The sequence below is a fragment of the Rhinolophus hipposideros genome (assembly GCF_964194185.1).
Source record: "Rhinolophus hipposideros genome assembly, chromosome: 8".
NCBI lineage: Eukaryota > Metazoa > Chordata > Mammalia > Chiroptera > Rhinolophidae > Rhinolophus > Rhinolophus hipposideros.
The window spans coordinates 52,340,943-52,354,240 of NC_138054.1; the positions used below are offsets into that span (position 1 = coordinate 52,340,943).

The following is a 13,298-nucleotide window of genomic DNA, read 5'->3' on the forward strand; positions in this document are numbered from 1 at the left end:
CCTGGCACAACTCCTCTACACATAGTAATATTTGCAAGTTTCAAACACAGATTTGTTTCCGTCCATAAAGATAAATGTAAATTATCTTTTTGTCACTGTTTTAAAGTTTAGGTTTTATTCTTCAGGTATGATCAAACCAATAGATCAGATGACTGCCATTGAAATGATAGTGTGTTACAGTTCCCAAGATAAGGGGATGTGGCATATCACACAGCCACACGGGAAAGCACCAGGGTGTGTCAGGAGGTGCAGAGGATGAGCTGGAAATTAGGCAAGAGGCTTCATAGTGGAATGGGCAAGGCAGGGTAAGGTTTAGGATTGCCTAGCTTGAATAATTTGGGCTCTGGGACATATGATCTGTCCTGAGTTGCCTGGTACTTGGCAGAGAAATAGTAGCCCAAGTGTGAGAGCCTCAATAAAGAAGGTGGTTGGTTTGATATGAAAGGCACCCTCTCAAGCCTATCCTGTACCATATCTAGGAAGTGGCTAGCCCTGGGAGGAGCAATGTCTCCAGAGTCAGCAAGGACCCAGGAGGTCAAAACATCAGAAGAAAAAGACAGGCTTAATGCAGTTACTATACTGCACTTCCTCTCAAAATAATAATACTAGCTACTTTTTAGTAGCTACTATCTATCCCAAACACTAAATAGACATTGCTTTTCTCTATCCTTTCCTCTTCTCTCTTTCCTCCCCTCTCCCTTTTTCTTCCTCTCCTCTCCCTTCTTTTCTTCATTTAACAGATATTAATCCAATGTCTACTAAAAGCCGAGCACTATTCTAACCACTTGTTTTCTCATGCAATCTTCACAAAACCCTAGGAAGCAGAAAATACTAGTCTTATTCAGTAGTTGAAGTAATTGGACATAGAAAGATTAAGTAACTTCCTGAGGTTGCACAAATCATAGGAAGCAGATCTGGTGTTCAGAATAAGTCCTGTTTCATTCCAAAGTCTATATGCTTAAACATTATACGAAGTATACAACATGTGCTATCACACCCCTAAAGGTTTTTCACATTTGAATCTGAGTATCAGCCACCCACCAACCTGAGAACTGAACTGGTTTGTCAGTTAGGCTCAGAAAATATTAAGTACTTGGGAAACTGTTGCGACACTTCATTCATTCATCCAACAAATATTTATTGAGCATCTGGTTTCTAGACTAAGTTCCATAATTTATTAATTATGTGATAACGAGGAAGTCACTTAATCTACCTAAGCCTTGATTTCCTAAACTGCAGGTAGTAATATTAACCATGCTAATAAAAGCTTGTTTTTTCAATCAAAGTAGATACACAAAAATATTTGCAATTTACCTATATAATAAGTATATATATATACATATATATATTTGTGTATATATATATTTGTGTATATATATATTTGTGTATATATATATATGTGTATATATATATATATATATATATATATATATATACACATATATATATATATAACATTTCTAGGCCTTGAGCACCAATCCCATGGCTAATAAAAATGTAAGATCAGAATCTCCAAGTTCACTGACTTCTGGGTACTGAACTACATCTCTAAGAATCAAATACAAATTTGCTATTGATGAGCATCCAGTTGGACATTCTTGTCCTGGATGATATCCTAATGATACAGTACACTCCTGAGTACTAATTCTTTGTCAAAATCATGCAAGTTCTAATTATGGGAGGGAAATTCAAATCTTAACTTCATTACAGTAAAACTTCAAATCCTCTCTTATTTGCAGGTCAGGGCTATATGTGGGAAACATGGATTATATCTGACTCTGAGCCTCCTGGAAACATTACTAAGCCATCAAGATTTAGGTTACCGAGATGAAATAAAGTAAGTTGATTTTTTTTTATTCACATAGTCCTATGACAGGATACCAAACACAGAGATTTGTCTTTAGAGTAGAAATTTTATGTGTGAAACAATCAATTTCACTACCTAAAAACAGAGTTAAAAAAGGTTAGCTTACATTAAGACCAAAAGGTCTTCTTAGCCATAGAAAAACAAAAGGAGTAGGCTTCCATTTCTAGCCATTATAGACTATCAATTATCATATTTACCATTCTACTTAAATAACTAAAACATAGGACAAACTCTATGAAGCAATGGTTTTCAGACATTGGACAAGAGGCAGCACTGAGCAGTGATTCTTGAGAGAAGAAAAACAAATGAGATAAGCTCAGCTTATTGAACAAGAAGGGGGAATTCAAACTGAGCCCAGCATTGTCCTTCAACTAAAGAGATAGAGTTTGGAGCTCAGGAAGGCAAAGGAGTCTAGAACGCAGAGTACAGAGTGGCAAAGAGGAGAGATCCTCAGAAAGTTCTCTCTGGAGTTTTCCAAACAGTTGCCCCTAAGTCTTCGTGTGAGTGCTGGCTAACGTATGCATTTGAGGAAACTAGCCAAGGCCAGAGAAAGAAATACCAAAAGAAAGAGGTAGAAAATGCTTAGATCTCAAACAGAGTTGGGAATAGTTCATATTTTCACAAATCAGAGAGGAACACATGTGGCATTGAGTAGAGTCCTCAGAAGGATATTATGCTGTAGTACAGCCAAATTACCCTAGACAAATTTAACAAATTTGAAGAGCCCTAATAAAGCTTAAAATAATCAAACCATTTCCAACTTACTTAATTACATCCTCAAAATTTCTAAACAAATAAAAAATATATACGTGGAAAAATCAAAAATGTAAAATTCACAATTTCTGGCATTTGTGCAAAAATTACCAGGCAGGAAAAGTATAATCTATCATTAGAAGAAAACCAATTAACTGAAGGAAATTCATAAACAACACAGATGGTAGAAATATTAGACAAGGGCATTAAAAAAAGCAATTATAAATGCACTTCACATGTTTAAGAAGCATCACTGATGAAAGCATCAGTATAATGAGAGATATGGAAGATATAGAAAGAGACCCAAATAAAATTTGTAGAGATGAAAAATACAATGTCTTCTCCCCAAAATAATAACCCCAGTCTAATAATATACTTTTAAATAACCTATGGTCAGAGAAGAAATCACAAGAAAAATTAGAAAATATACTGAACTGAATTAAAATGAAAACACAACATACTGGTAACCTTTGGCTTTTCTCTTTCCTCAGATTTCATATTTAATCCATCTGCAAATCAACTCTATGTTCAGAATATGTGCAGAATCTGGTCACTTCTCACCAGCTCCATTGTTTCTAAACCACACCCATCCAAGCTACCATTATCTTCCTCCTGGATTACTATAATAACCTTCCTTCTAACTGAACTCTGCTTCTCCCTTGCTCCTAGTTTATCCTCAGTACAGCGGCTACAATGACCTATTAAAACCTAAAATAGTTATGTCATTGTTTTGCTCATAATAGCAAGGGGAATTTATTGCACTCAGAGGAAGAAAACAAAAAAATTGAAGTCCTTACAAAGGGTTCTATGTGATCTGCTCCCTCATCACTACTCTGGTTCTATCTACAACTTTCTTTGCTCATTATGTTCTAGTCACAACTTGTCTTCCTCAAACACGTTAGGCACACATCCAACTTAGCACTTATCCTCTAAATGTCTCCTCTACCCAGCATGCTCTTTCCCCAGATATCTTCATGCTAACTCCTTCACCTTCAAGTTTTTGCTCGGATGTCACCTTGGCAATGAAGCCTACACTAGCCACCCTATTTAAAATTGTAGACCCCAGCCATTTGCGCCAACAACCATATTTTCTTTTGCTTTCTTCTATACCTGTATCAACTTTTAATGTATTTGGTAATTTGCTGATGTGTGATGTTTATTGTTATCCGTTGATCTCTGATAGACTATAGACTGTAGTGCCATAGGGCAGGCAGGATCTTTGTTTTATTCATTGATGTAAGCCAAATGTCCAGAGCAATGCCTGTAACATACCGTGTTTCCCCGAAAATAAGACCTAGCCAGACAATCAGCTCTAATGCATCTTTTGGAGCAAAAATTAATATAAGACCTGGTCTTTAGTATAATACAACACTGGGTCTTTAATATAATATAATGTAATGTAATATAATATAATATAATATAATATAATATAATATAATATAATATAATATCAGATCTTATATTAATTTTTGCTCCAAAAGATGCATTAGAGCTGATTGTCTGACTAGGTCTTATTTTCAAGGAAACATGGTAGTAGTAAGTATTCAACAAACATGGAATTGAACTGAACTGGAGGACGAGTAGTCTCAAAATAGTCTGAAGGATGTAGATACATGAATTCTGCCTAATTCATAGCAATGGTCAAATGAAGAAAGCCTTTCTTAACCACTTCGTCAAAATCAGATTCCTTGTCATTATATTTCCTAGCACTTACCACCATTTGTAATTACATATTTATTTGTAGGATTTGTTAGTGTATGTCTAGATAGTGATCTCTATGCTGGCAAAGAACATGACTGTTTTCCTCATTCTCGTATTCTCAACATCTTGTAGACTGCTACTTAGCATATCTTACACAGTAAATACCTAATTAATTTATTTAACAAACATTTACTGAGCGTGTACTACTCTTCGTCATTAGGAATATAGATATGATTAAAACAAAACCCCTTCCCTCAGGAAGCTTGTGTTCTAATTGGGAAGGGAAACAAGCTAGAATGTGTGACATATCACATGGTGATTTAAGAGCAATCCAGAAAAATAAAGAAGGGTAATGGTTATGGGAAACATCAATTGATAAATAAATGATGATAGAGGGTTGAGCATAGCCAATGAATTTCCACTAGACCAGCTCTGAACATGGGAGTTTTCCTTCTCTGGAATCTTGGTGGTGGTTGGGTGAGGGTAAGGGAGGTGGTTAAGCAGCAAAAATAGAGAAGTGGGCTGAGAGCCGAGTAGAAAACCAATAACCTAAAACTGAGAGTCCCCAAAAGGCAACAATATAAAGGGAGAAAATGCAAGCATCAGAGCTCACATTATACCTGGTATATAGCATACTTGATTAAAGTTTATCAGAACCAAGGTTCTAGGAATCAGATGTAAGAATAAGAGTGAATGGGGAACAAATGAAGTTAGGCAATTTATATCAATATTCTCAATTTCCCACTGTTTTATGTGAATATCAGAGAAACACACTGATTTCTTTATTCCTGTATTTGACCTTTGAATGTTCAAGGACATCAAAACAAGTGAAGAATTGCACATATAAGTGACAAACCTGTTTCATCCTTAAAACAGTCATTGTCTAAAGCTTCTTCTGTTGAATTAAATCCATTCCGTTAAGGGCTTTGTATGCAAACCTATATCCTTAAGAGATTAAAGATGCAATTTAGACACACATTTTAGGAGCTGAATGCACGAATCATTATTTTAGTACATATTGTCCATTAATCTGCTGTTCAACTGGGAACCCATTTGGAATGTGGCTGCTTGCTAATTAGCAGGATTCTAGTGTTGAGCTGCTTTCTGATTAAATGTCCTTTAGAATCAATAAAACATCAGGAGGGATTATGGTGATGTGGGATTAGCCCCATCTAACCAAATAAAATGAGTTGTGTTCTCTTTTTAAACTGTCACGTTGCAAGTGCTGATGAGACGAGCAATTTCGTGAATGCTGTTGCAAAGTTGTTTTTTTGTATTTTTTTTTCCTGTAACATTGAGATTTTGTTTTTTGCCATTTGCCTACCAATTAGCAGAGACATTAGTGAATGACTGCCAGGGTAAGGCGATTTTGAGAAAGACTTGATTACGATTTCAAATCTCTACTCTGAATCACCCTTATGTAAAATGAGTTCAGGTTGTGTTGGATAGAAATTATTATCCCTGTTCTTGGCCAGGAACATGTAAATCAGAATTAGCATTTAATGTTTCTGTGTGACTTTGCAATAAATGGTAATTAAGGAGGGCAGAGAGAGAACAGGAGGCAAAACTAATACGCTAAAATTGTGTTGGCAAAATTAAATGCTTCAAACCCAGTTTAAAACACAAGCACACAAGCCAAATTGTGTTGGGGTAGGGGATAAATAATGAAGTTGTTATGGAAGCTTCATGAATAGAGTGGAGCAATTGACACAGCCTCAAGTAGGATTCACCATACACATCTGGCCCATTATTGACAGTGCAATTAGGTTGAAAAGGACTGGTTTGATAATCCCAGCAACAACCAGAGGATTTTAGAAGATAAAGGAAACATGAGGTGTCTGATTCAGCAATTACTTTTTAACGAGAATAGGAAAATTGTTAGGCAGCGAGCTACTAGAGATGTAATTTGATCTAACCATTGGTTCGGTCTTAGAAACTGGACCTGGCTTTTACGAGTTCATTAATTCCCATCTTCTCTTCCAGAAGCCCATAATTCATATGAGGTAAGGATAATAATAATTAATAATAGTTATTGTTATTATTAACATTCAACATTTTTATAGTGCTTACTATATTCCAGGTATTGTTTTAAGTGCTTTATAAATATTAACTCTTTTAATCTTCACAAGTGCCCCATGAAGTAGAAACTCTTATTCTTCAAATGAGGAAACTGAGGCACAAAGGAGCTAAAATCAAGATGTAACTGATAAACAAATTCATCAATAAGGCTAAGTCAAATGCAAGCTGTCTAGCTTCAGGGTCTTGGCTTTTAATGCACATACTGACTCTCCTACAAGTCCTGTGAAACTCACAAGTTTACAGGATGGGGGTGAGGTACAGGGGTTTCAGGCAAACTGCCTGAGTTCCAGAGCAGGCTCCATACTTGGGCTTGATGCTGAACACAGCTCTGCATTTCATGAGCTTAGCATTTCCTGCTCTCTTCTCTAGGACCCAGGAGAGGTTTGGGTTACAGATACAAAAGTGGGGAGGCTTTTACATTCTAGGAGCACATATGACCCATAGAAGCCCCAGGCTTGTAGGTAACATCTATTCACGGGTTTGCAACTTCCACTACCCATTTGGCCCCTATGCGTGTGGACAGGCAGCATGAGCCTCAAAATCACAGAGGTCTAGATGGAAATCATAGCTCTGAAACGCACTGGCTTTGGGAACGTGGGCAAGTAACTAATTTTTCTTAACCTTAATTTTCCATCTGTCAAATGGGAAAAGAATCCTTTTGTCTGGATTGGAGAGTTTATTGCCCGTGTATCAGCGGAGCTCTGTGCTTCTCAGAATTAACTGGAAGGGGAGAATACAATTTAGAGTACATGACCAAGAAGGTGAAAGCCAAGGAAGACGGTACAGTTAAAGGAGCACCCCAGCAGCTGAGTTAAATAACATAACCAAATAACTCTTGACCCGAACATGTAAGGGATTGATGCATGTGACCTAACATGTCCCAGGCATGGGGTTAGATGCTTTACCTGGCTTATCTCTTTTCATAGTCCCAACAGCCTCATGACTAAACTGAGGGGCAGATGAGGGGCAAACTGAGGGGCAAATTAAGGTTCACAGATTTTAAATAAATTGTCCCAAAAGTTGGGCTTCTTTGAATCTTTGTTTCTGTTATGGGCTGAATTGTATATCCCCACCCCCACCCTGATTCATATATTGAAGCCATAATCCCCAGGACCTCAGACTATGACTATATTTGAAGATAAGGCCATTAAAGAATTGATTAAACTAAAATGAGGTCATTAAGATAGGTCCTAATCAAGTCTGACTGGTGTCCTTATGAGAGGAGGAAGTCCGGACACATAGAGAAAAGACCATTTGAGGACATAGCCAGAAGACTGCTATCTGCAAGCCAAAGAAAGAGCCTCAAAAGAAGCCAAACCTGCTGAAACTTTGATCTTGAACTTGTAGCCTCCAGAATTGTGAAAAAAGTACATTTCTGTTGTTTAAGCCACCTAGTCTGTGTATTTTTTTATGGCAGCCTGAACAAACTATACAGGTCCTAGAAACTAACAGTCTCCTCCAGTTTCCTTGCTCCCTGCCTCCTCCTTCTAGCATATTTGGTATCCTCTCAGCTGAAGTAGATTACAGGATTCTCAAGGGAATGGCTATCATGATTCAAGTCTTCGAATCCTGGCAGTTAACCTATGAGTCTAGCAGTCTGAAGAGAGTCTGCTCTTCAGCTCTGTTCTATACTGTGTGTCAGCTTAGCTCGGTGGGACTTGTAGGAACTAACCAGAAGAGATAGGAGAGAGTATTTCAGAGAGAAAAGGAGCAGCATGTGCCAAGACAACAAAGTGAGCAAAAGCATAGCAAATTCAGAGAACCACAAACAGTTGTTATGACCAAAGCATACATTTCACAAGATGGAGAAAGGTAATGGCTTGGGAATTAAGCACCAGTACCCCTTTTATTTACGCCTGTATGAAGCTCAAAACAACATGTCACCTGTAATTAACTTCATCATATTACAGCGGTATTTCTATGGTATGGCCCACATGTCTGTGTTTGGTATGGTAAGCTTTTGTTTTGTTTTGATATATATGACTTTTTGTATAAAATGTCATCTGCTTCAAAACACCTGATTACAATTCCAATGAAGAGATAAAAAGGCAAACAACACACCTGTAACAAAAACCATAGTCACTCTAGTGCCAGAATCTAGAGGGAATCTCTACTACCTATAAATAAATAGAATCTGGAAAAACAAATGAGTTGCTCCCCCAAGCTTTGCCCTGACTACCTAAAAGAAATGCAGAAGACAGAAGACACTGTCGCTTCACCACAGCCTTCCTCTTGATTTGGAGGCCCCAAGTCCTAACCAACCAGAAAATAACACAGGTGCTCCTTTCTGTAGTAGCCTGAGTACTGTTACCCCACTCCTTCCCCTACCCAAGGATACACACATACACTTTCCCGCTGTCAACAAAAGGTCGCTGCCACCAATCTAGTGCCAATGGGAGTCCCCAGTCTGGGATGCAGTAAAAAAGAGAAACGTTATTCAGGTAAACAGTCTGCAAACCAGGAAGATACAGTCTCCTTAGGAAACTGAAAGTGCTTGCCACTGAGACAAGGTAAGACCCACTTATATAAAGTTCCCACCCAGGTTCCTGACTGGTCCATTTCTATGCAAATGAGGAATCCAAATATACACAGTCTGATTGGTCCGAATAGCACTGTCCTTGATTGGAATCGTTCATTCTGATTGGTCGTTATGGAGCTGTTCCAATTAATCAGGCAAGATGCAAGTCAGTCTATAGCTATGCAGTTCCCATTGGACGGGTCAGGTCTCAGCTTACTGATTGAAAAATGATTCTAAGAACTCCCTGATAAAGGTCGGCTCAGCTGGCAGGAACACAGTGCAGGAGGCTTGGCAGCTACTCTGTGCCTTTTTCCCTGATATGCTGCATGCATGAGAGGCTTCCACCAGCAAAGGCTACTAGACTCTGGTTATAAATTTGAGGCCAATTAACCAGAAGGTGTCCTTCGTGGCAGGATACCCTTCTCAGGGTCAACAAAACACACAACTTTCTGTACATATGCAGAGAGCACAACTTCCAAATATGACAGAGCAGAATGTTGAGGTGAGGAAGGTGGGAAGGGAATAAAGCTGGCTGCGGTGTTTGTATCTGGTGAAGCATAATTCCTGAGAATAAAGTCGTGTGGTTCGGAGCAGAGGGAGAAATCCCTGGTAATTGTATGTGCTGAGGAGTATATCGGTTATGGCATACTATACTAATTTAGTGTCTGATATCCAACGTGCGAGGTGAGAAGATCCTACCCCTGTGGTAGTTACAACCAAGGGACAACAGGCAAATGCCTGAGAGGGACCAGTCATCCAAGCATCGGTGGCAGTTTCTACTTGCCCCTTAACTACAGGGCTAAATGCGCAGAGGGTAGAGCTAAAGGAAATCTACACAATTCCCCTGTTGTGTTGTGTCAAATGTGAACAATTCCTCATTTGACCATGAATAAAGAGAAAACCCAAAATATGATGCCTAATTTTTAAAAAATATTGCAAACATGAAGAGTGAATCAGGATCCTGCAAACTCCAAATAACATCAAACTTTTGAAAATGATTTATTTTAGAAACTAGGAAACATAGAGAAAATCATCCATGGTTCTCTGTAGAGTATAAAAAGCCGTGTCCTCCACTGAAATGAATTGGAAAGTAGTAAGCATAATGAAGTTAAAAGTCTATAACAATAAAATTTAAACAGCACAAAAAGTGAACAGAAGAAATTTTTAAAACCTTAGGGAAATCTGGATAGTTTCAAAGAAATGAAAACTACTATGGCAGAATTAAGAGGTAACCAGGATTCTGTGTGATGGTGGATATTAATTAGACTTATTGTGGTGATCATTTCACAATACATACACATATGAAATCATTTTGTTGTACACCTGAATTTAATATAATGTTATATAAATTACATTTCATTTAAAATTTTTTGAAATAATCAAGGAAATCTAAAAACTGCTATATATTTTAGGATATGAAGGAATTCTAAGTTAAATGTTTACATCAGCAAACCTTTTCTATAAAGAGCTGGATAGTAAATGTTTTAGGCTTTGTGTGTCTACAGTCTGTTGCAACTGCTAAACTATGTCATTGTAGCCTGAAAAAAATCATAAATAACACATAACTAATGGCTGTGGCTGTGTTCTAGTAAAATATTATTTACCAAAAAAAAAGAGGTAACCTGAAATCAACAAACAGCAAACTAACACTAAAAAAGAAAATCTAATACATTGTCAATCTTGAAAGGTTCCCACAAAATCTAGAGAAAAAGAACAGAGAAGAAAATAAGAAAAGATAGTAGATATAGAGGAATAAGAATAGAGATTGAATCCAAGAAGCCCTGGTATTACAGAATAAGAAAATAGAAAAATTGCACAAGAAGTAACAAAAGTTACAACTGAAGAAACTTTGCCAAGATGGGAAAAAGAAAAAACCTTCTGTGTACAGATTGAAAGGATTCACTATCATCTAAACTGAATTAAGAAAAAAAATGTATCCATGTTAATCCTGACAAAACTTTTCTATTACAAAGACAAAGAAAAATATTTAAGGATCCAGGCCAAAACAATAACAAAATTAAACCAAAGCAAATAAAGGAAAAAAATTAATTATAAATGAACAAAAATCAGACTGACCTCATACTTCTACAATAATAAATGTCAGAAGACAGTGGAGCTTTGTTCATGAAATTCCAAAGGGGAAAAAAAATGTAACTGAAGCCCAGTTATATTACATTCATATGTAGCACTACAATGGCCAAGGGCCGAGGATTTGGAGTCAGACAGCCAGGGTTTAAATATTGGTTGCCCCATTGATCAGTGTCCTTGGGCAAGTTATTTACATGACTCATAAAGTACTTTTTTCAATTAAATGAGCTAATGAACACAAAGAACTCAGAATGCTCATTGAAGGCTGTTTTAACTTAACATAAATTCAGTTGAAGTTCAATTTGAACTCCGATCTGCCTGAATCTAGAATCAGACTCACAGACCTTGTCCTCCAGTCATCATGTTTTTGACTTGATATGGGGAGAGAGGCACCTACTTCCGCGATTAGAATTACAGTGCATGTTACAGCAACCAGACGCCAATCTCACATTTAAATCATCAATGTTGCAATCAGTGTTTAAGTCATTTAAGTCATCAGTGTGGCAATACTTCTCATACTTGGGAAGGCTAAAAAGAATATTTCCAAAATTCCCTTGACATCAAGGTTCTGGAATGGCTTTAAGTTCCACCAGTGAGATACAATTGCATGAGATTTGAAAGACAGAAGGGGGTGGGGAGGGTCGCAGAGACATTTTAAGTATTTATTTGTTTTCCTGAAGTAGTAGCAATTCCAGATCCTGGCAGGCATCACTTTTTCCAGTGGCCAAAATGCACTTTGTGTTGTCTACTCAACAACCTCATGGTCAGGGGTAACTGAGACATCAGAATTTCTTGCAGTTCCCTAGTTTCTGGACTATACCTGCTGATGCCCAACCCTAAACCTAGCAGTAGATATCAACCTCCATTCTACCGGTGCTTGCATCATTTTGTGAGCACCTGATTCCTTATATTAAAGCCCTTTCTCATAGAGATACGTAAAGGAGTTTCTGTTTCCTGCATTGTACCCAGAATGATACAGGTATCAAAAAGTTCCTTCAAAACTATCAATATAAACTTCAAGCTTTATTGGACAGTCTACCATAGCAATGATATTGAACATCAATATTATGTCTCCTTTTCTTGCACAGATGGCAGAATTTTGTTGAGTTGTTGAGCAGAGCTTGCTCTGATTTGTCATCTGATTTGCCTACAGGTGAGTTCAGCAATATTGTTCCTCAGGGGACCTCACGTTTCCCAGGGCAATGGCTGGTTCTGCTGCTTAGCTTGTTAGATGCCATCTCATTCCTCCCAGAAATGTAAATGGCTCACCAGTGAAGAAAAAATGGAAGTGAGAATCAACTTAATGGTGATTCATTTGGGCCAGCTAGATCATAAAAGGCATAACTCTCCAAGTGTTAGTACATTATGAACGATTCTCTTGTGATAGCCTTTTACGGTGAACACAATACACTTATAGAAGTTGGTGCTATTTGTTAGAACTTCAGTCACACAGTCCTTTAGATCTAAAAATCCCACAGCTAGGTAAATATCCTATGGATATCTCACAAAAACAAAACAAAACAAAAAAAACCTTTCCAAGATTTATACACACACACACACACACACACACAGGTTTGACAATTAAATTCACGAACTCATCTTGGAAAAAGTGCTACATACGTCATTGTTGAATATCACTGCAGTCACCTTCCAATTACTTCCTTTGGGAAGCTATGCACTGATGCCAGCGCCTAGTCCACCCTTCAAAGCAATTTTGGAACTCTTTTTCTGGGATGGCTATCAGAGCTGTTGTCGTATTACCCTTGATGTCCTGAATGTCATCAAAATGTCTTCCTCTCAATATTTCCTTTATCTTTGGTAAAGAAAGAAGTCATTGGGGGCCAGACCAGATGAGTAGGGAGGGTGTTCCAACACAGTTATTTGTTTACTGGCTGAAAACTCCCTCACAGACAGTGCCGTGTGAGCTGGTGCATTGTCGTGATGCAAGAGCCATGAATTGGCGAAAAGTTCAGGTTGTCTACCATTTTCAGGCAGCCTTTTCAGCACTTCCAAATAGTAAACTTGGTTAACTGTTTGTCCAGTTGGCACAAATTCATAATGAATAATCCTCTGATAGCAAAAATAGATTAACAACATCTTTGCAACAAGCTCACGAACTTAATTGTCAAACCTCATATATGTTTATTGCAGCATTTTTGCATTTTTAAATGTTTTTAAAATGGAAAACATAAAAAGATCCTTCAGGAACCATTTAATTAAACTACAGTATATTCAATTGGTAATACTATGCAGCTGTAAAACTAACATGGCTATCCTGATAAGGAAGATTTC

The 13,298-nt window shown here is 37.5% G+C and overlaps 1 protein-coding gene across 1 annotated transcript in view; it reads left to right on the top strand.

The window, feature by feature from the left end:
* LOC308501252 (uncharacterized protein C1orf87) overlaps positions 1–13,298 on the top strand; it is a 68,946-nt gene that overhangs the window by 37,920 nt on the left and 17,728 nt on the right. The window contains exons 8-9 of the mRNA XM_081057302.1: positions 1,740–1,837; positions 12,095–12,159. Of these exons, the coding sequence (XP_080913428.1) occupies positions 1,740–1,837; positions 12,095–12,159 (163 nt within the window). The remainder of the gene's footprint in view (positions 1–1,739; positions 1,838–12,094; positions 12,160–13,298) is intronic.